The sequence below is a fragment of the Vulpes vulpes genome, chromosome 2 (assembly GCF_048418805.1).
Source record: "Vulpes vulpes isolate BD-2025 chromosome 2, VulVul3, whole genome shotgun sequence".
Lineage (NCBI taxonomy): Eukaryota > Metazoa > Chordata > Mammalia > Carnivora > Canidae > Vulpes > Vulpes vulpes.
Window position 1 is genome coordinate 14,687,837 of NC_132781.1, and position 24,957 is coordinate 14,712,793.

Genomic DNA, 24,957 nt, shown 5'->3' on the forward strand with positions numbered 1-24,957 from the left:
ACCTGAAGGTGGGGTACCATGATGCCAACCTTGGACCAGTTGTTTGGCGGGGAAGTAGGGTTGAGCAGGACAGAAGCTCCCTAGAAAACCTTCTCAAGTAGAGAAAGGAGAGATTCCCCTCAAAAAGGGCCAAGTCTAGGCATAACTCCTGGGCAAATTGCCAGTGGGACATACAGCCTACTTTGTGTCTTGGACAGATAGCCTCAAAAGATCCACGTCACATGGACTCCTCCAAGCCCTGGGCCCTGATGCGCTCCCTCCCAACATCCTACATTGGCTTTGTTTTGCCAGCAGTATGACCGGGAGATTCCAAAAAAGAACTTTTGTGAAGACACCGAGGCACAAAAGTACAGAGCCCGGCAGACCCTCAGCGTCCGTGACCTTGACTGTCCTGTGGTCTCTCACGCCATCTAATTTGTGACTTTGCCAAGCCAGGAATTTAAATGCTCTGTGCTGTGGGGCTGGCCTGTGAGAGGGAGATCCCCGGCTTGTGTGTGAGCCCAGCACCCACCTCCGCACCTGGCTTTGATATACTTTCTGCATATGGGTACAAAACCACTCTGCTAGGCTAGGGCTGCCTTTTTTTTTTTTTTTTAATTGCTAGGCAACATGGCAAATGTGACAAGAGCTAAGAAAGCGATGGTTCCCAGTCACAAACAGAAGTTTCCTGTGGCAGGGCATGTCAAAGAAACAGCCAGCTCTGTGATGTTGACTAGCCTCCTGGGCGGGAGGTAGGTGGCTCATCCTGGAACTATCTATCCATTAAAGCCCCCCCCAACCCCCACTCCCGCTCCAGTAGTGCAGAAACTGCACATCCAAAGAGACAGTAGGGGGATATGGGACAGCAGCTCCTCAAAAACATTGCACATAGAACTATGATTCAGAAATTCCACTTACAGGGTGTACACCCCAAAGAGCTGAAAGCAGGGACCAAATGCATTTTCCCTCCTTCGTAGGGCCACTACGCACAGTAGCCAGAAGTTGGAAGGAACCCAAGTGTCCACCGACCAATGACCAATGAATACGTAAACAAAAGGTGGTATGTACACACGGGGGAATGTTTCTCAGCCTTAAAAAGGAAGTGACTTCTGATACGGGCTCAGATATGGGTGACCCTTGAGGACATCCTGTTGAGTGAAACAAGCCAGTCCCAAAAGCACAAACACTGGATGATCCTACTCATACACAGTGCCTAGAGTCATCAGATTTGTACAGATTAGTGTTTCATGGGACCGAGTTTTGGTTTGGGAAGGTGGGAAAGTTCTGGAGGCAGCAGGTGGTGCTGGTGACCGGGTCAATGCAGTGCAGGGCAAGGCGGGGACACCAAGGTGGTTAAAACCCGCGTTGTCTGTTGCCACAGTTTTAAAAGAAGGAGTGATCTGACCATGAGGTTCAGTGTGAGGTGGGAGCCTGCCACAGGAAGCACGTGACTCCTGCGTGGGGAGGGAGGGGGAGGGAGGGGGGAGGGAGGGGTCTGGATTTACACACACACAGAACCACACAACCGCAGAACCCGGAGCCTCTGGGCACTTTCAGGGCTCCAGGGTGCTGGACCCCAGGCCGCCCTACTGCGCCCCTCGGCCTGTCAGCAGGATCAGCACACTCAGCAGACGACTGGTAAGATCACGCCGCTGCCTTCCCTCTTGGCAGCTGGAAGGGGTTTCTGGTGGACTGTCAAGGCCTGGCTTCTAGTGCCTTCCCCTCGCTGGCCTGTCTCCCCGAGAACTGAGGAGAAAGCAGGCAGGGAGCCCCGAGCGCCTTCGGGGCACACGCTCCCTCCTGGGTGCAGCTCCCCTGCCATCTGAGGTCACCAGCCCACCCACCTTGCTCTGGTGGTGGTTTCCTGTTTTTGCCTCCTGGTTCCTCTCCTGCTCTGTCTCAGGTGGCGGATTTAGAAGCACGAGGCTCTTGTCCAGGGGCCCACGTGGGGACGGCCTGGGCCATGTGAGCTGTGCTCAGGCCCGATGCATCGAGAAAGGGATGGTCCCCTTCCTCCTGGGATTGCATCTGGGGTTCATGATGAATCTCTTCCATAACTTTCTTACTATACAGGTCATGTACATGTCTCGCTAGTTTATTTCTCTTTTACTGCTGCTATAGAGGCTGTGTTTTTTAAATTATATTATCGTATGTTGCCTATATACATAAAAGCAACTTATTTTTGGATATTGATTGATAGCTAGTTGCCTTGATAAAATCCCTTGTTATTTAGAATCTGATCATTCTGTTGCATTTTCTACCCAATCATATCATAAGAAAACACTGATAGTTTTGCTCCTTTTTCATTCTTAGGGCTTTGATTTCTTTTCTTTTTTCTTTCTTTCTTTCTTTCTTTCTTTCTTTCTTTCTTTCTTTCTTCTCTCTCTCTTTCTTTCCTCTTTCTCTCTTTCTCTCTTTCCTTCTTTCCTTCTTTCTTTTTGTCTTATTGCACTGTCTAGGACCTCCAGAGCAATGTTGAAAATAACAGAGGGGATGCCTGGGTGGCTGAGTGGTTGAGCATCTGTCCGCCTTTGGCTCAGGCCATGATCCTGGAGACCCGGGATCGAGTCCCACATCAGGCTCCCTGCATGGAGGCTGCTTCTCCCTCTGCCTGTGTCTCTGCCTCTCTCTCTCTCTCTCTCTCTCTCTCTCTCTCTCTCTGGGTCTCTCATAAATAAATAAATAAAATCTTTTTAAAAAGTAAAATAAAAAAATAAAAAGAAAATAACAGAGATAGTGGCCATCCTCGTCTGGCTCCTGCTTTTATAGAAAATGCTTCCAAGATTTATTTGATAAACATAATATATGCATAGGCTTTTTGTAAGTTCTCTATCAGGTGAAAGAAATTTCCTTCTAGGGGTGCCTGGCGGGCTCAGTAGGTAAAGCGCCTGACTCTTGATTTCAGGGTTGTGAGCTCGAGCCCCACATTGGGTATACAGAGTATGTAAAAATAAAATCTTAAAAAAAAAAAAAAAGATTTCATTCTAATCTGCTAAGATCCGAAAGGATAGGAAAGGTAAGATCCTTATCCTTTCCTGAAAGGATATTGAATGTTGTCATTTTTTTTTCCTGGATGATCATATGTTTTTCTTCTTAAATCTGTTCATGTACATTTTTGGAGCTCCTTTTAAAGCAGAGCCTGGAACAAGGAGGACTTGGGTTCAGGTAGGTTGTTTAAGAGGTGATTCTAGGAATCTGGGAATGAAAGAACAGGGCGACAGAGAGAGGAAGGAAGAAATGCCAGTTAAAGGTGTTTGACGTCCTGGCTGCAGGCAGAGGGAGCCTGATGTCCTGGGACCTCGGATAAGCCTACTAGGTGCTTCCTAGAATTGCCCAAGGAGAAGGAAGAGGCAGGAGCTCACACCCACCAGCTCCTGTCCTTCACTGGGTGAGGGCTGCGTGTTAGGGAACTTCTCTCCCACTCTTGGGAAACACTTAGCAGGCTGATTAACGGCTCTTAAAGCATTGAAGAAGACTCTGAGGCAAGAAGCAAAAAGAAACATGGTACAAACTAGACGTGGGACACCGCAGGGTAAGGGGAGTCTAAGCTTGCATGAAGTTATCCCCGTTAAGGACTGCTGATATCAGAGGAGGACAGAAGTGATGCGACACAGAGCACCAAAGTCTTCCATTACCAACATAATAAATGATATCTGTAGGGTTTCTTCTGTTGTGAAACCACTTTTGCATACTTGAGATAAGCTCAATTTGGATGTGATATATACATACAGGACTAGATTTGGTTGGCTAGCATTTCTCATCTAATTATTGCATCTATATTCATGAGTGAGATTGGCCTCTAATTTTTCTTTCTCATTCTGTACTAGTGTCATTTTGATGTTAAGGTTAAGGTTACCCTGGCCTCATAGAAAGAGTTCGTGTTCCTGCTTTTTTCATTCTCAGGAAGAGTTTTTATAAAATTAGAATTATCTCGGCGTAAACTTGTTTAACACTATCTGGACCAGGTATTTTCTTTGTGGGAAGGTTTTAAATTATGGATTCAGTTTCTTTGACAGAGAACCATTCGGACTTTTTCCTTTCTTCTCAGATCAGGTTTGGTAAGTTATATTTTTCTAAGATTTGATCTGTCTCATATTTTTTGGCACAAGTCACAGTCTTTAAAATGTTTTTAAATTAATTTTTAATTTTCAAAATTTTTAATTGTCTTTTAAAAGTCACAGTCTTTTAAAATACACATGACATAAAGCTTACCATCTTAACCATCTTTAAGTGTAGAACGGTTGGGTTAAATACATTCACGTTGTTTGGCAGCCAATCCCTGGAGTGTTTTTATCTTGCAAAACTGAAACTGCCAATGAAACAACTCACTTCCCTCCCCCAATCACTGACAACCACCTGTACCTTCTGTTTCTGTAGATCTGTGCTGTCTTCCTTGTTTTTTGTTTTTCTGTTCTTTGAAAGATTTTAAAAATTTATTCATGAGAGACACAGAGAAAGAGGCAGAGACATAGGCAGAGGGAGAAGCAGGCTCCTTGCAGGGTACCCCATGTGGAACTCGATTCCCCAACACGGGATCATGCTTGAGCCGAAGGCTGATGCTCAACTGCTAAGCCACCCAGGCATCCTTGTCTTCATTTTATTTTATTTTATTTTTCCTGTCTTCATTTTAATCTGTAGCTATGTTCCCATTTTCATTCTTAATAATGATGACTTGTGCCTTCTTTCGTTTATAAGTTGATTTCACCAGGCATTTCCCCATACTATTAGTTTTTCCAAAGACACTTTAGTTTTATTAATCCTGTCTACCATATCTTTGTTTTCTATTTTGTTGGGTTTTGCTCTTTATTATTCCCTTTTGAGTTTACTTTGTTGTTTTGTTTGTTTTGATTTATGCTCTGATCTTTATTCCCTTTTGAGTTACTTTTGGGTTTCCTTTCCTATTTGTTTTCTAACTTCTTGACTACTTACTCAGATGGAATACTTATTTCCAACATTTTTTCCAATACAAGCATTCAAGGCTATACATTTCCCTTGATGTACCACTTTTGATGTATCCCAAATATTTTTTACATATGATATTTTCAGCATCACTCAATGCGAAGATTTTTTTCACATGTCATTACAATTTCTTCTGTGACCCGTGGGTCAGAGTACGTTTTCATGTTCCTGAATACAGGGGGCTGGGCTGCCTGGGTGGCTCAGTGGTTTAGCACCTGCCTTCAGCCCAGGGTGTGATCCTGGAGTCCCAGGATCCAGTCCCAGGTCAGGCTCCCTGCATGGAGCCTGCTTCTCCCTCTGCCTGTGTCTTGCCCCTCTCTCTCTCTCTCTCTCTCTCTCTCTCTCTCTCTATCTGTGTGTCTCATGAATAAATAAATAAAATCTTAAAAAAAATACAGGGAGCTGTAAAGCCTATCTTTTTGTAGAGTTTATGTTCTCTAATTTAGAGGGGTAGATCGAGCTTTTAAATTATGTGTTTTAGCTCTTCAATTTATTTACTGACTTTTTTGTCTGCTTCATTGTTCCTACATGTATTATAATTCTTTGCCATAATGATGATTTTATCTCTTTGTGGTTCTTTCAAGCCCGAGGCTCACAAATTTAGAAGTACTATAACTTTCTGGTGATACGTCCCTTTAGTCAAGCATCTATGCTATCCCTAATAAATATTTTTGTCTTAGAAGTTCTCTTTCTCTGATATGAACAGAGCTTTCCCAGCTTTCTTTTGGTTAGTGTTTGCCAGGTATATTCTTTCCCATTTTTTGATTTTCAGCTATTCCATATCTATGCCTTAGGTGTATCTCACAAACAACAGAAAACTGGCTTTTGTGCTGTCATGTTTTTGTTTTGTTTTGTTTTTAAAGATTTTGTTCATTCATAGAGACACACACAGAGAGAGAGAGAGAGAGAGAGAGGCAGAGACACAGGCAGAGGGAGAAGCAGGCTCCATGCAGGGAGCCCGACGTGGGACTCAATCCCGGGACTCCAGGATCATGCCCTGGGCTGCAGGCGGTGCTAAACCTCTGCGCCACCAGGGCTGCCCTGTACTGTCATGTTTTAAAAGTCTAATCTGAGATGAGAATTTAGGAACGACCAAGTCCACAACTTCCACTAAACCCTACTGAGTGAGAGTTGAGTTTAAAAACCTGCATTTTCTTTCTTTCTTTCTTTTTTTTAAGATTTTATATATTTATTCATGAGAGACACAGAGAGAGAAGCAGAGAGATAGGTAGAGGGAGAAGCACACTCCCCACGGGGAGCCTGATGCCGGACTCGATCCCAGGACCCCGGATCATGACCTGAGCTGAAGGCAGAGGCTCAACCACTGAGCCACCCAGGTGCCCCTAAAAACCTACATTTTCAACAAGCTGGCCAGAACTCTAATCCAGAAGTTTCTCTTCTGAGAGAAACTCAAAAGAGAGTTTTGTGTTTGAACTATTTTTAAAAATAGACTTTATTTTTTTAGAAGAGTTTTATCTTCACAGCAAAACATTAAACAGCCCCCACATGTGCACAGCCTCCCCTGTTGTCAACATTCCCCAACAGAGTGGTACATCTGTAACATTCAGTGAACCTATTAGCACCCAAAGTCCATAGCTATAGTAGCATTCACTTTTGGTGTTGTACACTCTATGGGTATAGACAAATGTATCATGACATGTGTCCATCATCATAGGATCACGCACACAGAGTAGTTCCAATGCCCTAAAAATCCTCTGTTGTGCACCTACTCACCCATCCCTCCTCCCCAACCTCTGACAACTGCTGATCTTTCCTAAGTTCTCCTGTCACTCTGTCACTCAACAGCTCCATGACCTGGGTGCATTACTGATTCCCCCTGGGCGCCCGCTTCCTCAAATGCATAATCAGAATGCAGAATGGTTCTTTATTTTTGTATGACAATTAAATAAAACAATGTATTAAAACCTTGGTTCAGTCCCTAGCAGAGAATACACATCCAGTAAATGTTAGTTTCCCATTCCTTCCCTCCTCTTAGTAATTGGAAATCAAGTTTTGCTGTGCCCCTGTGACAGCGTGTATCGCCAGAAAATCTAAGCAGAGGACAGGAGAGGTTACTGCCTCCCAAGCTCTCTCTCCAAGAGAAGTCTCTCCCTTTCTGCTTCCTGTCAGGAGGGTTGCCATGCATAATATGTCACCCGTCTTCTCAGTCCGCCACCTCTGACCTACATCTGACAAATGCACAGGCGCACTGTGTCTTGAAGCTGTCCAGGAGCCAAAGTGACTCAGAACTGAACTGCATGTGCAGGAAGAGTGTGTCGCCAGGGCACCAGGCGGAATCATGATCCAGGCCTTCCCCTTTTGCAAGTCACATCAAATCTTGTCATTTCCAAGGGAATCACCCTGAATCACATTAAAAGTCTGAGGCTTTATAAAGGTTGCAGGCCCATGCACTATTCCTCTTCCTGGCTGTCCTGCTGTGACAGATTTATGAATACAAGGCATTGTCCTTGCATTAAATCCAGACACCAGGCAGGAATAGATGAACAACAGGGCAAGGATTTTTTTTTTTTCTTTTAAGATTCTATTTTTAAGTAATCTCTACACCTAACATAGGGCTTGAACTCATGACCCGGAGATCAAGAGTTGCATGTTCCACTGACTGAGCCAGCCAGGCACCCTCACAGGGCAAGGATTCTTTTTTAAATCTACGTGAAAATCTCTTTCTTTTAACCATAGTTAAAATTTTCATCTTTATTGTGATTATTATAGATTTGGACTTTCAAATACCATTTTCTTAAAAATTTACATTTGTCCCTCTTCTTCCATGCCTTTCTCCTTTATTTGATTGAAGGTTGTTTATTTTCATGCCATTTTAACCTCCTCTAGTAGTTTAGAACTTAAACATTGTATCTCTGCTGGTTTTTCTTGAAATTTTACCATGTTCCTTATAACTTAAAGTATATCCGCCCTCCTGAACAATGTAGAGTTGAGAAAGCTTTAACTGTAATCCTCTCTTAAATATTATTGCCCAGTATTTTGATTTGGAACTTTTTAAGACTTCTCAAATTAAATACTATAAATATTACATATTTATTTTCCAGATCCGTTTGCCATTTTGTTTCCTTATGCTTCCTTCTTGCATAGAAAACTGTCCTGCAATCTTTTTTTTTTTTTTTTTTTTTTTGCTTCTGGATGCACCACCTTTAAAAGTTTCTTTAGTGGAGGTATCTTGGGGGGTAACTCTCTGGGTCTCTGTTTATCTATGTCTTTCTCTCACCTTGGTTCTTGAAAGATAGTTTTGCTGGGAACACAAGAAACGTCACTAGATTCAGACCCAGTCACGACAAAACCCTTCCCAAGCCTTGTGAAGAGATGAGTTCACTTCCCAAACCAACACGCCAATCTCCTCTTCCTGCAAATCCTCTTGTATCTCCCAGAGCATCTTAACTCTCCCAGCTTTATTGTACCCTTCATTGGAGAACTCAGAGACCTAAAGAATAAGCCAGGGAATATTTGGTGGTGGAATAGTGCTCCAAGAAGGAACATCTGAATTTCTTCTCTCGTCTACATGATGGTCAGTTTCTTCTCATCCCTGGGCAACTTTTTGGTGTCAGGAAGCTTTAATCTTCCCTCTTTGTTTGGAAGCATCCATCCTGGCCTTCTAGGGTCTGATCATCAGGCCCCCAAGTCCACTTCATTCTGCTTCCCAGCCTGATGCAAGTAGAGCACTCCCGCCCCCTCCCTGCCTTCCCATTCTGCCCCCAAATTTCTGGGAGGCAGAACAGGGCTCGAAATAACCTGCAGTACACAAGGACCTATAGCTAGCCCTGACTCCCATGAGCAGGTTTGAAGGGCCAGAACCTTCTAGCCTGGAAAGCTTTTTCATTTCTGCCTCACAGAACATCACCAGCCCCTCAGTCCAGCCCACCTCCCACCAGAATCCACCTCACAGCCAGCATGTGACCTGGGACAATTCTGAGTCACCACCATTCCCTCCACTGCTGCATCAAGTTCCTCTCTCTCAGCTTCTTCACTTGCCCGGGACAATAAGTGAGAACAGCTGCTGGCTCATGGGTGCCTGCTATTAGGATCAGAAAGGGAAGGGCTTGGTCCTACCAGCCCCAGCTCAGAGAGTCCCAGGTAAAACAGTGTCCGGGCTTAACTCTGAGTGCTCATCTCTGGGGAGTGAGGGGCCCTGGTTGGCCTTGTTATGTGTCCAGCCCAGCTCCATGGCCTGGGGGGTCGACAGAGCCATCTGCAGGCAAAAGGTTCACTGGGCAGACCCAAAAGAAAGACCCCCATTCAGTCTTCTCTGGGTTGTACACCAAGACAAACTATTTCTTCCATTCGTTTACACATCCATCCACCCGCTCATCCTCTTACTGAACAATTATTCAGCATCACTGTTTGCCAAGTTAGCACCATATCTGCCGCAGAACAGCATTATCCGAGTCAGCTTCTGCCCTCTTGGGTGGACAGGCCGGTGGGGAGGGAGGGAAAGTTGATGTGTCACCTACCAGATGCAGTATTCAAGTCTAACAAAGCCAAGTCCCTATGCCTGGTGTGCCCCAGGCAAGGAAGGCCTGCCCAGCTGGATGAAAGCGAGATCAAAGAGGAAGTGGTGGGTGGGAACAGGGGCTGATCAGCTTAAAGCAGGATCTGTAGGCCCCAGAAGCTTCACTTGCCCTGGTAGGGATGCAGTCAGGCTGGCCCAGCTGTGTGTACGGTTGGGAGTCACAGGCACAGACCCTTCTAGAAGCTGTTTGGAGCTTCCTGGGCATGAGCTACACACACACACACACACACACACACACACACACACTCCTCCCCCCCACCAGCCCCTCATGGCAGGGATGGCCTTGGCAATTTCCTCTGTCCTTCTGCTGCCTTTCATTTCTCTCTTTCCTGGGGAGGTAGCTTCTAAGAATGCTTCTCTTGTCCCTGCTCTGTGGGCTTCCCCTCACTCATAAAGACTTCACTCTCTCCTAGGGATGTGACCTTGGGCAAGTCAATCACTCTGTGCCTCAGTTTCCCCATTGGTAAGATGGGGACAGTAACAGTACCGACCTCACAGAGGTAGAATCTTTATGACAGTGTTTCCTGCAGTGCCACATGGACCAGATCCCGGACTGGGGTTACGGCTTGCTCTCTCCTTCATCTTCTCTCTGCATCACTCCGAAGCAGCACTGTCCAGGGACATCCCCGGATCCAGGCTGACCAGTGGCACTGACCTACCACACATGGTGGTAACAGCTAAAGAGAGGCGCACAACTTCACTCCACCCCTGCAGCCCAGAAACAGAGTTTGGCCTGAGCCCTGAAAATGCTAGGGTGCCCCTTGATAAAGCAAGGAGTCCCCACTCTCTCCTGCCTCTCCTGGAAACTCCTGTTTCTGGGGATTCCCTCAAGAAGTGACAAAGCCTCCCTAGAAACACACTGCATTGCCTCAGGCCCTGAGTCCCCTCCTCAGACCAAGGCTTGCAGCCCAGAGGGGTGGAGGTGGGGTTGAGGCACCATAGCCAGGCCCTGGGATTTGGGCTACCGTCAGACTGACCCCCTCTACCTCTGTCTGTGCCTGGGCTGCTGGGGACTGTCGTGAGAGCACTTCCCTCGAGTTGTCCCCATTGGCTGAGTCAGGGCAGGTCGAGGTTGCAAGCTGGGTGGGTGCTGAGGTTTAAGTTGCCCAGGATCTCCTTTGAGAAACCCAGTAACCCTGCCTGCTTTGCTACAGAGACTGCACATCCTGGACTTTGGATTCTTTCTTCCCAGAAGGGAACTTGATAATGGGTCCTGTAGGATTTGGGGTTCTCAGGTCTGGGGCTTGTAGGCAATGTTGTCCTCCATGCACACACAGAACACCGAACCCCACGTGCACGCACATCCTTCACACCCATGCGTGGCCGTCACTCGCCCTGCCCCCTGCACAGCAGCATGGCAGGAGGCCAGGTTATACCCCGGCTTATCGGCTGCTTCCCAGCTTCCTCTGTCTGCGTTCCTGCAGGCCTGGAGCTCTGGGAGCTGGCATTCCACGTGGCTTCCAGAAGACTTCCCAGATAATGAGAGGAAATGTGGTCATCAGCTCATAGAAGGTTGGGGTTCCGGGCTGCAGCTCCAGGCCACCACTCCCTGACCTGGGTCCACCATCTCTCTCCAGGAGGCCCTCGGCTGTTCCCAGTGAGCCCGTGGACACCACTCAAGATGTCCCCTTTTGGTTGCTGGGGCCTGCCCGCCGCCCTCCTTGCCCTGTTCTGCTGCCCAGGTGAGCTGGTGCCTGCGGTTCCCAACTTGGCACGTGCCAGCCCAGAGGATGGGCCGCCTGCCCCCCGGCTTCGGGCGTGGGGGGGTGCTGGTCCTGAAGTCACTGAGGTTTGGAATGCAGCGGCAGCCTGGGTACAGGGTGCTGTGCCAGCCTGGCTTCCTCGTGATCCTGGACGGGTGGAGGAGGGGGTGGGGGACAGGAAGCTGGCCTTTTGGACCACAGGTTGAACAGGCCCCACGGCTTTGTGGCATAGGAAGTGGCAGGTTGTGGAGGCTGAATGGTGGGCTGCGTGGGGGCCTGAGGCAGAAGGGGATGCCGGGGTTCAAGAGAAGAGGAGAGACTGTGCCCCTGTTCTCCAGATGCGGCCCAGGGACAGCAGAGGCCCGCAGAGGACATTGCCTTTTGACTGCCGTCAAAGGGAAACCAAATCCTCTTCCAGTGGGTCAGGGGACTGTGAAGAAAAATGCTACCACGCCCTGAGCACTCTGTTTTGGACAACCTGCCGGTGCTTTTCAAGCGCTAGCTCACCACAACCCTGCAGGAAAGGGATTACTAGCCCATTTGACAGACGAAGAAACAGGTTCAGAGAGAGAAAGCACCTGGCCCAGCGTCACACAGCTGGTACGTGGCAAATGCAAATCCAGCTCTACCTGCAAAGCCCCTTTCTCGCCACTTCGTTATATGCCACTAGCTGGGGGCCAAGGGGGGACATGCCGGCATGGAGGGAGCACAGGAAAGGCCCAGCTGGTTGGCATCAAGGACTTTCCGGCCACCACTGAGTTGGCGGTGGGCTCTGAGGACTCCACCTTGCACCAAACACTTCTGAATGTCTGTCACACTAAGCAAAACCTGTAAAACCTGGGCCCTGCCTTCTAGAAGCTGTAAAACATCTAAGGGAGAGTCGGCATGAATATAAATCATTTGCAAGGTGGTCCCGTTACCTTCTTGCACTCCTCTCCCCCTGCCTTCCTCCTCACTGAGCTCTAGCCATGCCGATCTTGCTGTTCCCCGAGCACAGCAAGCATGCTCTTGACCCCAGGGTCTTAATGCCAGGAACACTCCCCTCTCCCCAGATATCTGCAGGGCTCATGCCTACCTTCTCCATGGCTTTGCTCAAATGTCCAAGTCTTGGTGAGGCCCGTGCTGACCACCCTGTTAAAATGGCAACTCCACCCCATTCCTGGTTCCTTCCCCAGGTGCTGACCACCAGCTGACAGGCTGGCTATTTCACTTGGTGATTATTGTCTATCTCCTTCATGTTAACGTGAGCTCTGTAAGGACAGGGCTCGGTCTGCGTTGGTCACTACTGTGTCACCAGAGCCTAGACTAGTGCCTGGCATGCAGCAGGTGTTCAAAAAGTATTTGCAAAACAAAGAAAGGAGAGAGGAAAGGGTTGAGACCAGGGCCACAGGGGCCCAGAGGACACAGTCCACCTCCACCTTGGAGAGGCCTTCATGGAGGAGGGGACGTTTGGGCTGGGCTTTGAAGGTCGAATAGGATCCCTCATCCCTCTCCACGGAGATGGAAGATGTGCATGGAGAAGACTAATCCGAAGGTGAGGGGCTGGAAGAAGGCAGGGAGACAGTTGTGGGGTAGCCTCCTCGGTCTAGACACGAGGCAATAAATAAAGCCTGAACAAGGGGAGAGTAGCAGAGAGGCCACCTCTGGCCTTTCTTCTTGGGTACCTGCCCCTTGATCCCACTGCCAGTGGTGGGCCGGTAAACTGGATAGGGCAGCAGAGACATTTGCTGCCCAGTCTTTCTGGTCTTCCAGGGTCTGGTGAGGTGTTCGAGGTACACACGTATCCAGAGCAGCTGGCGGTGAAGCCCGGAGAGTCTCAGTTCATCAACTGCAGTACCAGCTGTGCCCAGCCTGAGGCCGGGGGTCTGGAGACCATTCTAGCCAAGACTCTGCTGAAGTCCGGAGCTCAGTGGAAGGCGTACTTGGTCTCCAACATCTCGCAAGACACAATCATCTACTGCTACTTCACCTGCTTCGGGGAGCAGAGGCTGACAAGTCTCAACGTCAGCGTGTTCTGTGAGTGCCACACTGCAGGGCCCTCTTCCCCAGGGCAGAGCCTGTAGCTACTGACTGTGTGCAGAGCTCCTCTGTTACTGCCCCTGGGCATTCGCTATGGCTCCCACCTCCCTGGGCTCCTGGGGTGACGAGGAGCAGGACCCCGGTCGTGGGCTCAGAATCTGCTCACACCCTTCATTGGCCTGCCGGTGACCCCAGCTCTGAGGCTTGCTCAGAGGACAATCCGAGCAAGGTTTGCACAGACTTCAAAGTCATTTCCCAGGCACTGCTCAGAGTCTCCTCCCCGCTCGGTGGCAGCCCCATCACCAGACACTCCCCAACCCACAACAAAGAGCAAGGTGCCAACAGAAGGGTTGGCTTGCTCTCCAGTCGCCCCTCTGCCTCACAGAGAGAAGGATAAGGCATCACCTGGTGCTTTAATGTTCCTTTAAAAAAAAAGGGAGGGTGTGTTTATTTATCTGAGAAGGGGCAGTGAGCAGAGAGGGAGAGAGAACCCAAGCAGACTCTGCCGAGCGCAGAGCCAGACGCAGGGCTCTATCTCACAGGCCTGAGAGCATAACCTGAGCCAAAATTAAGAGTTGGATGCTTAACCCACTGAGCCACCCAGGTGCCCCTGCTTTTATATCCCTGGCAAATGTGCGAACATCACACACACACACACACACACACACACACACACACCCCTGCACATGGGCCATGGAGACCTTTCCATAGGGCAGGATTCTCTCAACATCATGGCACCAGGGATATGGCTTAGGTCCTCCCGATGACCAACATCCGTGGATCAAGTGAATAGAAAAATGTCCTAAATCCAACATATTACCTTAGGGTGATGGGGGCAAGGTATTCTAGTTCAGGAGGGAATCCAGGCTGCCACTGAGGTCCTTGTGTAATAGATAAGCGATGGAGGTGGCTATGAACCTGACCCTGGAGAAGCAAGGCAGGTCTGACTCCAGCCCCTACCTCTTAAGTGAAGACCTCACAACTCTTGGCGGAACTCCAGTGAACACTCCCTTCTAAGTTATCCACCTGTTTAATACGGAAATTTATGTCTGATTTCCGGAGGAGACAGATTCAAATTTTTGTTCCTAGTTGGCTGTACAATTTCTGGACCTTTTCTTTGTAGACACCTGACCACCTCCATTCTTTTTTTTTTTTTTTTTTAAGATTTACCTATTTATTTGAGAGAGAGAGAGACCATGAGCCAGAGGGAGGGGCAGAGGGAGAGGGAGAAGCGACTCCCCACTGAGCAGGGAGTCCTATGTGGAGCTCCATCCCAGGACCCTGGGATCATGACCTGAGCAGAAGGCAGGTGCTTAACAGACTGAGCCACCCAGGCACCCCCTGCTTGTCCATTCCGGAAAACATCGTGTTGGTAAAAGCACCACCAGTCAATACATACTATGCCCTGAACTGTTTCCTCACTGCTCTCTGTATACTCGCGGGCAGACCAGGCCCCAGACCGCGTCCTCCCCAAATCCAGCCAAGGACTTGAGAACACTGCGGTGCCAAGGGATGGGCCAGGCCAGGTGGGGCCTGCAGGGACTGTACCCCAGCTCCTGACCTCACCTCCCTCTTCCTTTCCCGCAGATCCTCCAACGCAAGTGCTGCTGAAGCTGCAGCCCACTTGGGTGGCTGTGGGGAGACCCTTCACCATCAAGTGCCACGTGCCAGCCGTGAAGCCCCTTGAGAGCCTCACTCTCATGCTGCTCCGCGGCCAGGAGGTGCTGCACAACCAGACCTTTTGGGGGACGACGGATGGTACCCAGGGAGCCACAGCCACGCACAACAGCACGGCTCACAGGGAAGACGGCCTCCACAACTTCTCCTGCCAGGCCATCCTGGATCTGCGGTCTCTCGGCGGGAAGATCATTCACAGTGTTTCAGAGCCCCAGATGCTCAAGGTCTACGGTGAGGGGACCCCCCCGGATGGAGGGGGAGGGAGAGGGTGTCCACTTTCAGTTCCTTGGGGAAGAAAAAGCCTTCAGCACGCCCTCTGCCATCTCAGAGTGCAGGCGCCCAGGGACCCCACACTTAATCCTGAGGGTTCCCTCTTGCTCTCCTTCATCCCGGAAGTTCTCTCCAAGTGCCCGGTTTGGAACCTAACTAGTTGCTTTGCAATTAGTGAACTGCGTGACCTTGACCAAGTCAGCCTCCTCTCGGTGGCCATGGCCCCTCTCTACATGAAGAGGTTTGGCCCTCAGGTCCCCCAGAGGCTCTGCTGTTCTGTGACTCTTGATGGCCAAGGTGGACCCTGTCCAGAGAGCTTGGTAGGAGCTCACTCAGCACCGCCCAGGGCGGGGTGGGGCTCAGACCATGCCACTACCTAGGCCATGGTGTCCAGCAACTATATGCTGGTGCTAGGGGTCGGTGGCAGGGGACTGAGACCATCACAGTCTCGCAGAGGGCTGGCTGGTGGCCTGGACCCCAGCCTACCTTTCCTCCAGACACCGCACCATTAGCCATTCAACTCTGCAACATGGGCGGCTGCAAGATGGACGGAGGGCGGGTGGGGGACAGGTGGGCCTCTACTCCCCCTTGGGTCCTAGCATCTAGGACCAGGGGACTTCTAAGACCACTGCCCCCTCCTCCCTCCCCAGAGCCGAGGCCAGACAACCAGATGGTCGTCATCATCTCAGTGGTATCGGTGCTGCTGTTCTTGTTTGTGACATCCATCCTCCTGTGCTTTGTCTTGGGCCAGCACTGGCGCCAGAGGCGGATGGGCACCTACGGGGTACAAGGTGCTTAAGCGGGGCCTAAGTCGGACCTACTGGGCACAGCCTACATGAGTGGCATGGCCACCACCACAGCAGCCACTGGAACTCAGTGAGACTCCTCAGGATTGTGGCCCAGCCCTGGCTGTAGGACTGAAGTGAGCAGCAGAGGACTTTGGGGTCATTTCCTTTTCTAGTCTGAATATAAACACCTGGACTTAACCCTGTGCCTCAAATGTCTTCTCCTGGGCTTAAGCTCTGGCCAGGAAGGGCACCCCACCAGACCTGGACTTCTCTCCCCAATGTCTGCAAAGACTCCCTCTACCCCCTCCTTCACAAGAGCCGTCCAGAGCCCCAGCCAGCCCAGGGCCTGGGGTGAGCCCATGCTGACCAGCCCAGGCACCAGCCACACATCCTTGTGGGGCCCCAAGTGACTAATTTCTCCTGAGGGATGGTGGAGGACACAAGCTCTGGCCCAATAGGGCGGAGAGACCTTCTGTTCCTATTTGGCCTCTGGGACCTCAGGCCACTCATGTTCGGAGCAGGACATGGCTCTGACTTCTTTCTGCCAAAAGAGCCAACTTCCTGGGATGACAGTGGGGCCCAAGGGAACTGGCTCAGTTCTGGGACCCTCTGAGCCAGGCTTCTCCCCCATCACCCTAGGCCTTCAAAGAGCCTTGGACAACAAAAGCAGTCCTCCCCTCACCTCCTGCTCCATCATTAGGTCACCAAGACCCCACAGCCCTGGCCATCCCAGACAGGGGTGAGTGGAGGAGGTCCAGGAAGGGCTCTGATTCCCAGATCCCCAAACTGACCCCCCAACACACACCAGTGGTGGCTTCCCAGCCCTGGGTGATGCTTAGAGGGGCTTTTACTCCAGGGCAGAGATCAGGCCAGTTCAAGGTCTCAGTGTGGTAAAGAGGGTTTTGATTCACCCAGGAGAGGGCCTGGCTATGGTTGGGGGTTGGGGGGAGGGCTGCCGGGCATGGCTGTGGGGTTGCAGGCAATAGGGAGGCACTTGGGGGGCTCCAGGGCTCATTCCAGCTCTGCAGTGATGCTGGTAGGGTCCAGAACTTGTGTCTGTCCTCATGGTAGGCTCTCGGCACCATAGTAGTCTGGGGAAAGAAAGCACCCTGATCTTGACTCCCTCCTGCATCACCGGCCCCCAAGGAGGAAAGGGGAAGGGACCAGTGATGAGAGGAGCTCCCTCGTCCCCAACATGGCCCATCTGGCCTCCTGACCCAACCCTGACCTGGACTTGGACCCCACTGCTCACCTACCCTGTGCCTACCTGAAGCCGGGGGTACATCCGCACCCACAGTGCCTGTGGCACTGGGGGGTGGGGGCGGGGGCACGGTTCTCCTGACATGGAGAAAAGAGAAGAAAGATCTCCCCATCAGAAAGTCTCTGGGGTCTCACCACAAGTATCTCTACCCTACCCCCAGCTCCTGGTGAACTCTTCCAGCCCAGCCCCAGAGCAGGGCCCTGGCAATGCCCGGATTCCCCAGCCTCACTTACAGACCCCTTGTCCCAGAGGCAGGAGGGCAGTGCTGAATCCTGGACTCATCCTGCAAGTGGGGCTGCTGTGGGGGGAGGGAAAGGAAAGGGACCGGCCAGGGCAGCAGGGGGCCCAGCGTGGGCATCGGGCAGGGCAGGTAGTGATGGTGGAACACCAAAGGCCCTTCCTCCTGGGCTTGCATCTCCTCCTCCTCCTGTTGATCCTCCAGGTAGACCTGAGGATTGTGGGAAAGGGGGAGGAGAGATGATACAGGTCCCAGGATCCCTACCCCCACTTCTCTGCTCCCCTAATTTCTCCAGATCAGCATTGAGAAATGGCTTCCCTTTATTGAGCAATCACTACCTGCAAGCCAGGTACTTTGGAGACATTTATTCCTTATTTTGCAGGAGGGAAAAACTGAGGCTTAAAAAGATGGAGCAGGGGATCCCTGGGTGGCGCAGCGGTTTGGCGCCTGCCTTTGGCCCAGGGCGCGATCCTGGAGACCCGGGATGGAATCCCACATCAGGCTCCCGGTGCATGGAGCCTGCTTCTCCCTCCGCCTGTGTCTCTGCCTCTCTCTCTCTCTCTCTGTGACTATCATAAATAAATAAAAAAATTTTTAAAAATTAAAAAAAAAATAAAATAAAAAGATGGAGCAACTTGTCTAAGGTCACCCTGCTAATAAATGGCTGAGCAGTGACTGAAAGTATCCAGGTATGACTCCAGAGCTGGATCAGGAGTCCAGTGACAGGCCCCTGGCCCCATCTGTGCCCCATCAGGGAGGTGTGGTGTTCACCCCAGGGGCCCCCTAAGGGCCAGGGCATGAGGAGTGGCAGCAGCTCCTGCCAGCCTGGATGGTAGACACTACCTGGCCTCCTCCAAGCCTCAAAAACCCACCTGGCTTTTGAGGGCTGGTTCTAAGGTCACCTGCTCCTCCAAGGACCTGCTCTTCATTCCCCAACGAATGTGCACTCATGCCATGTACCTGTCCCTGTGCCAGTCAGGCCAAAGTTGCCTTGTATTCATAGTCATTCATTTATTTTTTTCACTTGTTCAACAAATATGACTTGAGCCCCTAGTAAGTATCCAGCACCCTACAGACTCAGGGAACCATGGTGCCCGTTGTCCTGGGCCTGCAGTCTAGTAGGGGATGCACTGCAGGGAGACCTCCTTGAAAACAAGACCTGAGTGGTCTGGATTTGGGGACTCCCACCTCCACTGAGGCTGCTGGCTTGGAAGCCTGGCACATAAGAGATGCCAAAGGGACCCAGCCAGGCCTGTGGCACTGTTGCCTGGTTCTTTTTCTCCAGGATCCGCCTCAGATGGATCCCCACCCTGGCACCTGCAGGTGGGTGGCCCTGGTGGCACAGCTCCACCGCACCCAAGCCCACGCACCTGCTGGTGGGAAGAGGCTGGCCCTGGGTTGAAGGCTGCTGCCACCAGGCTACTCAGCAGCAGCTGGTGCATCTGTGCGTTCTGCAGCAGCATCAGTTCCAGCAGGTCTAGGGCGGGGGAGTCAGCAGGCCCACGCCCGGCCTCCCACTCCCCACCGCCCACCGCCCAGATCCCAGGGCCCTCCCCACCCTCGCACCCCCCCACCCCAAGCCCCAGTCAGGGATGGCGCGGGAGTGCGTGCAGCGAGGATGCCCAGAGAATGTGCGAAGCAGACTGGGGTGCAGGCGCCTGAGCCCGGAGTCTCACCTTCCTTCACTCTGCCCGGCTGCGGGCGCGGGGGTGGGGCGGCCCAGGCGACGGGCTGCAGGACGGTCACCCAGGGCTGGGAGGGCGGGAGACTCGGCCGGGGGGGGAGGGGGCCAGGATCGGGACCCACCCCTCCCCACCTCCCGCCCGCCCCGCTGGGGCCGCCTCCTCCTTGCCGCCCCCCACGGCCCCCGGGTTCCCTGAGTCTCCTCCCCTCCCCTACGTTTGGGGTCGCTCTCCGCAACCACCCCACTTCCTGCGGGGACCGCGGCTCCCCGTCGGCCTCCCCGGGAGGAGCCGGCTCAGCCCTACCGTCCCGGCTGCACCCTGCGGTGGGGGCTGACCCCAGCACCCTCCGGGGCCCGAGGCCATGCGGGCTCCTGCGGGTCCGGGTTACCTAGGCGACGAGAGCGACGCCAAAAAAAAAAAAAAAAAAAACAAAACCAAAAAACTCCTCCCACGCATGCGCAGGTCCCTCCCGGCGCGGGCGCTCCGGGCTTGCTCCGCTCTGCTCTCCCGAGCTCCGCGGACTGGGGTGGGGGGGGCGGGCGACTCCCTCCAGGGGCCGGTCCCTCTGCGGGAAGCCCACCTCCAGGCCCCCCGCGCCGCCGGCTCCCCGGCTGGGCACCGCGTCCTGCCCCTCCCTACCTCCCACCCTGGCGCACCTCCAGTACCCAGCTTGGGGCGAGGGGCCTCATGTTTGTTGAGTGAATGAGTGAGGGGCTGGGGAGACCCGCCCCAATGCAAACACTTGGTTTCCAGGTCCCAGAATTGGCTAGGATGGTTAAGCAGGAATAGAAAATTCTGTAAGGAAGGGCAGGTAAATGAGGAGGGCGGAGGGTATGTTCTGTGTGTCACTCTGAATCAGAGGGGTGTCCTTTGGGGCAGGAGTGGTTTCTGAGCAGACCAAGGGCAGAAGCACTAACCAAGTTCACAGAAAAGGCTCCGCCCTGGATAGAAAGGGGTAGCTGGCCCCTCAACTCCACGCCCCTGCTCCCCCACCCTGTGGCTGTTTGTTCCCTCATTCCTGGCTACAGCCTTGCAGGGGTGGAGAAGCCTGGGGAGTTCACCACCAGTGCCCCTAGTATTGTCTCACATCCTGGAAAAATGACCAAAGCCAGCATTCTTTCGACAGGAAGTTATCAAGGTCTTCTTTGCTTCAGAACAGGTGAGGGGAGAGATCTATTTCGGCAGCTGTGACCATCCTAAGATAGGCCCTGAGCAGCAGTCAAGGAAAATCCAGACAGGAAGCTGGGATTAGCACCCCAGGAGTTGCCCTTCCCCCACCCTCTACTTCTGTTCAACTCCTCTTCCTGGCAGTCCTGCTGTCTAGAACCACAAAGACCATTTCTACCTCCTCCTTTGTGCCTTTTGTCCCTGGGAGGGGGCCTATGGGCAGAGCATTAGCTGTGAGTCTTAGAGCTTCAATGGCCGTCAACAACCGGACATCCGGCAATGTGGTGGCAAGCCCTGGGGGAGGGAGTGAGATGGGCACAGAGGTCCCCTTTTCCAGCTGCACCTTCATTGCAGTGAGAGGGGAGAAGCCAAACTTTGTGTTTCCCATCAGCAAAACTTTGACCAAGGAGGTGCCTGTGTGCGCAAGGCAACCTGAACACTGGAGACACAGAGGTGTATTCTTGCTGGTCCCAGCATTGTTGGGAAGTGAAAAAGTACCATGGGAAGAGAGCAAAAATACAAGGCAGTGCTAAGTCCCCTGTGGGTGAGGCCTAGAAGAAGGGGTCATAAAAAGAGAGGAATTGATCACTGAGGGATAGAGTTCTGAAGTGGAGGACCTTGGGAATGGGGCCAAAGCAGTGTGGGAGAGAGAGAGGGCAGCCCAGGCTGTGCCCCAGCCTGAGCAAAGGCACAGGTGCAGGAACGGATCGTGCCCTAATGATCCAGTGGTCACACTGTCTGATTGTAGTGGAGGATCTGGGCGGAGAGAAGTTCCAGCAGCCCAGGCCGACCCAGGTCATGGAATTTAGGTTGTGCCATGTGGGTGATGGAGAGCTCTCGGTAAGTCCTGAGCAGGAGAGAAATAGAGGGGTGATGGGTGCACAGCCATCTTTTAGGAAGATTCATCTTGTTCCTCACATCTTTGTGCATGTCAACCAGAATTAGGAAGAGCAAATGTGTGACGGGGATGTATCCTCCCCATGGTATACAGTTGGTTCCTGCGCTCACAGTGTCTCCATCTGGGGACATCTTCTGGCCACAGGTAAGGCAGGCCAGAAGTCATCCCAGAAGCAACCCTGATGCATTACAGGACAGCCGTTGGTGGTAGAGCCTGCTGGCCTCAGCGGGCCAACTCTGGGAGAACCCTCCCCCAAAGTCTCTCAACAGTCCCATGTGTGTCCCAGTTGTCCCAGTAATGACCTACTCACCAATCGAATACACAATTTCCTGGGTTTTTCCTTTCTCTGTCTTTTCTCTACTCCTTCACAGGGCTTCCTGGGATCTCCTTCCAAATAAACTACTTGCTCCCCGATCCTTGCCTCAGGCTCTGCTTTTGGGGGAATCCAAACTAAGACTGGCCTCCCATTTTTTCTGGGTCTGCCTCCACGCTGCTGAAAACTCCTGGAAAAAGCAATTCTAGTAGCTCTGTGAGAAACTTGTATTCAGCAAAGTAAAATACCAAAATAGACACTGAAGTAAATTCCTCTGGAGGGCACCTGGTAGCTCAGTGGTTGAGTGTCTCTGCCTTTGGCTCAGGTCATGATCTGGGGGTTCTGGGATCAAGTCCTTCATCAGGCTCCCTGCGGAGAGCCTGCTTCTCCCTCTGCCTATGTCTCTGCCTCTCTCTGTGTGCCTCTCATTAATAAATACGTTTTTAAAAGAAAAAGAAAATTCATCTGAGAGTATAACGGTCAATGGATTAAACTGAGGCAAAGCTGGAGGCAGGGAGGCCAGTGGGAGGCCACCACCCTCATCCCTCTAAAAGAAGCACGTTGGAGGTCACTGTGGAAAACAGGCAGGAATTTGTGATTATTTCAGCACCTCAGATATAAGATCACATGATAACCCCACATGTAGTTTGGAAGGCGGGGCTGAGGTAGAAACTATCTGGCTTCTGCAAGTAGAGTTCTTTGTCAAAGGAAATGAAAGCATTTGCCATTTGAAGAGAATGGAAAAACCGCATGTGCTTATCTACCAGAGCCCCTTTGCTTGTAAAAGATCTAACATCAGTCCAGCAGTGGAAGAGGTGACTTTCTGGCTACTTGGCTGGCCCACTATTAGTTAGTTTCTTTGGGGTGCTGACATTCTACATATTTCCTTTCATTTTGTCTCCATGAGGACTCTTGTTTGCATCTTGTTTTTTTTTGTTGTTGTTGTTGTTTTATGGGTTTTGTTGGTTGGTTGGTTTGTTTCTTAGCATCCCACAGCGACAGGTACCAAATGTCCTCCCTGTTGCCTCGGTAAATCTGGTTCGGGGAATAAATAAATGGAAAGAGATTTCTACTCAAATGTGTTCGTCACAGTGCTGTTTTTAAGGGCTGAAAGTTGAACACACCCAGTGTCCTCTAACAAAGGAATGGCTGTGTAAATGAAGGCAATTCACTCAAAGGAAGAGTGTGCAGTCATTAAAAAAACACGAAAAATGAGCTCCTTCCTCTCAGTCTCAGATGGAACCATGGAGAAGAGGGTCTTTTTAAGAACTCAGGTGGGAGTTTCAGTGTTTCTTTTTGGTGCAGATGAGGAAGTGCTGAGTAGACACAGGTGATCCTACAACAGGCCCCTTTTCTTGGGCCCAGGCCCTAATGAGGCCCTAACTGAAGGCTCTAGTGGCATGACTAACTGGTTATGTGGGGAAGGCCTTGACAATACCATAGTAGAGAAATTCCATTTTTCTGTTCAGAGGCTCTGACTCTGCTTTTTCTCCAAATATGGCTATCCTTGTGAGGCTGGTATATGTGTGTGCGGTTTGGTCTGACAGCTCCCCGGTGATACTTTGAGGACCCAGAAAACATAGATGGCACCAGTGGGGTGCACTGTGGTGGGAGTCAGTTTCAAGGTCCCAGCCTGCTGCCGTAGAGCTATGGGGTGGAGTCCAGAGCCCCTCCCCTCCTGGACTCCCTGGAATCAGGGCTCCACCAACTATGGGGGAGCACCTGCTGAAGCTCCCAGGAAGTCTCCCTGATGGAATGGCTCAGGGAAAAAAAACTGATAGTACAAGATAGGGGTGAGGGGTGCGGGATAGAGGCCAGGACAGAGTACAACAGGCCAGTTCCTGTGAGTCAAGGTGGGATTTTCTGAAAAGTGGTTCTATTCTGCAGAATTCTTTTGTTTGTGGGCAACTGAAACTCACCCTAAACTAGCCTAAGGAAAAGAGATGCTTTGGGGCTCATGTGATAGGGAAGTGCAGTGATGGAGCCGCTTTGCAGTTTGCTGCCTCAGGGGTCAAGCAGTGTCTTCAGGTCCCTTTCTCATCTCCCCCACCTGTGTGTGGTGTTCTCCTTCCCTCATCCTACAGACAGGCTCTTCCACTCCGTGGGAAACACACCTCAGTCACCTGCAGCCTTATTTCCATTACTCTAGACAAACCTAGAGAATCCCAAGAGATTATCTTTCTTTTGTACTGATACACAAATATGCCCAGAAAGGACTATGATTGACACCACTTGTGCCACATAGCCAGCTTTTGAACCAACCACTGTGGCCAGGAGGATTGGCCAGACCCGGGTGACATGGCCATCTCTATGGCCGGGGTAGGGGTTGTAATCAGCAGCCACACCAGAATGACATATTTGGAGTAGGGAATGAGCAGTTCCCCAAAGGAAGGAGAAATATTGTCATCAAGAGAGGGAGGCATTCACTTCCTCTTGGGCTGTGGGAAAAAATCATATTTCACATACAGCTTCCGTTTTCCAATCAGCCTTATTCCTAGTCCAAATGACACCTTGTGCAAATTAGAAAAATTAGCCCTGTCCTCTAGACAGTTAGCTACCTTCTGCTAGACAATCACCATCTTAAACACATGGATCTATAATGATTACAAATGTGATTACAAATTACAGTGCCCAGAATTGTGCAGTATACAACCTAGACAACTGAGTGGCCCTCTCTCACCTCATAGGTTACAGTTCCCTTCACTTACTTCCCTTCCCTCATTAAAGAAATTCTTACCTCATAGAACTCTAGGCAGCAGGTAGAGACCAAAAGGTTGGAGCCATAAATGGGAATGACAGCTGCCTACCTACTACCCCTCCTCCTGTGCCCACAGACAGGGGGTAGTGTGTATCAAAGGGACAGTAGCCAGCATCAAAGCAAACTAGAGCCACAGCAGGGCCTGAGTGATGACAGGGGGCCCAGGGAACAGCTATGGGGAAACAACTTAGGAAGGAAGAGACAAAACATTTGCTTTTCCTCTAAGTACTAAAAAAAGAGGATCCTTGGGGTACCTGGGGGGCTCAGTGGTTGAGCATCTGCCTTTGGCTCAGGTCATGATCCCAGGGTCCTGAGATCAAGTTCCGCATTTGGCTCCCCACGGGGAGCCTGCTTCTCCCTCTGCCTATGTGTCTGCCTCTCTGTGTGTGTCTCTGGTGAATAAATAAATAGAATATTTAAAAAAATAAAGAGGATCCTTGCAAAGAAGAGTCTGGGGCACGTGGACACCTGGATCACATCACCAATAAAACTACATGGAAAATGTGTGTCAGGAAGGTCAATGAGCAAAACAGGATAAGAACCAGGCACAGAGAATGCCCATGCTCACACCTGTAGGTTTGGAAGACACACCTCTGAGGGTGTGATGTGAGTCACCTGGAGTGAGATGTGGGCAGTGCAGGTAGCAGGAACTTCTCAAACCACAGCCAGGCCTGGCCCCCAAGGAAGGGCTCGACAAGACTGAGG

At 51.1% G+C, this 24,957-nt stretch overlaps 2 protein-coding genes across 8 annotated transcripts; one reads left to right on the forward strand and one right to left on the reverse strand.

The window, feature by feature from the left end:
• The first annotated feature begins 1,181 nt into the window (after positions 1 to 1,181).
• On the forward strand, positions 1,182 to 18,055 carry ICAM2 (intercellular adhesion molecule 2). Of its 4 annotated transcripts, none has more exons than XM_072746834.1 (6): positions 1,470 to 1,617; positions 11,053 to 11,157; positions 11,517 to 11,778; positions 12,931 to 13,194; positions 14,785 to 15,105; positions 15,795 to 18,055. In XM_072746834.1, exons 3-6 carry the CDS (start codon positions 11,517 to 11,519, stop codon positions 15,941 to 15,943), a joined length of 996 nt encoding a protein of 331 aa, XP_072602935.1. In that variant the 5' UTR covers positions 1,470 to 1,617; positions 11,053 to 11,157; the 3' UTR covers positions 15,944 to 18,055. The 4 variants fall into 4 exon arrangements, with proteins under 4 accessions (XP_025855366.1, XP_072602935.1, XP_025855364.1 ...); XM_025999579.2 differs by having other exon boundaries at positions 1,485 to 1,617; positions 17,814 to 18,055; XM_025999581.2 differs by lacking the exon at positions 11,517 to 11,778 and having other exon boundaries at positions 1,182 to 1,617.
• Positions 13,849 to 19,557, reverse strand: PRR29 (proline rich 29). Of its 4 annotated transcripts, none has more exons than XR_011999570.1 (6): positions 19,420 to 19,554; positions 19,108 to 19,162; positions 18,802 to 18,908; positions 17,427 to 17,641; positions 15,631 to 17,270; positions 13,849 to 15,159 (listed from the first exon to the last, which is right to left on the reverse strand). XR_011999570.1 is itself a non-coding variant. In XM_025999583.2 (6 exons), the coding sequence occupies exons 1-6, from the start codon at positions 19,477 to 19,479 to the stop codon at positions 16,995 to 16,997; spliced, it is 537 nt and encodes a 178-aa protein (XP_025855368.1). In that variant the 5' UTR covers positions 19,480 to 19,548; the 3' UTR covers positions 13,849 to 16,994. The 4 variants fall into 4 exon arrangements, 3 of the variants coding, with proteins under 3 accessions (XP_025855368.1, XP_025855367.1, XP_072602936.1); XM_025999583.2 differs by having other exon boundaries at positions 13,849 to 17,023; positions 17,200 to 17,270; positions 19,420 to 19,548; XM_025999582.2 differs by having other exon boundaries at positions 13,849 to 17,270.
• Positions 19,558 to 24,957: the final 5,400 nt, after the last annotated feature.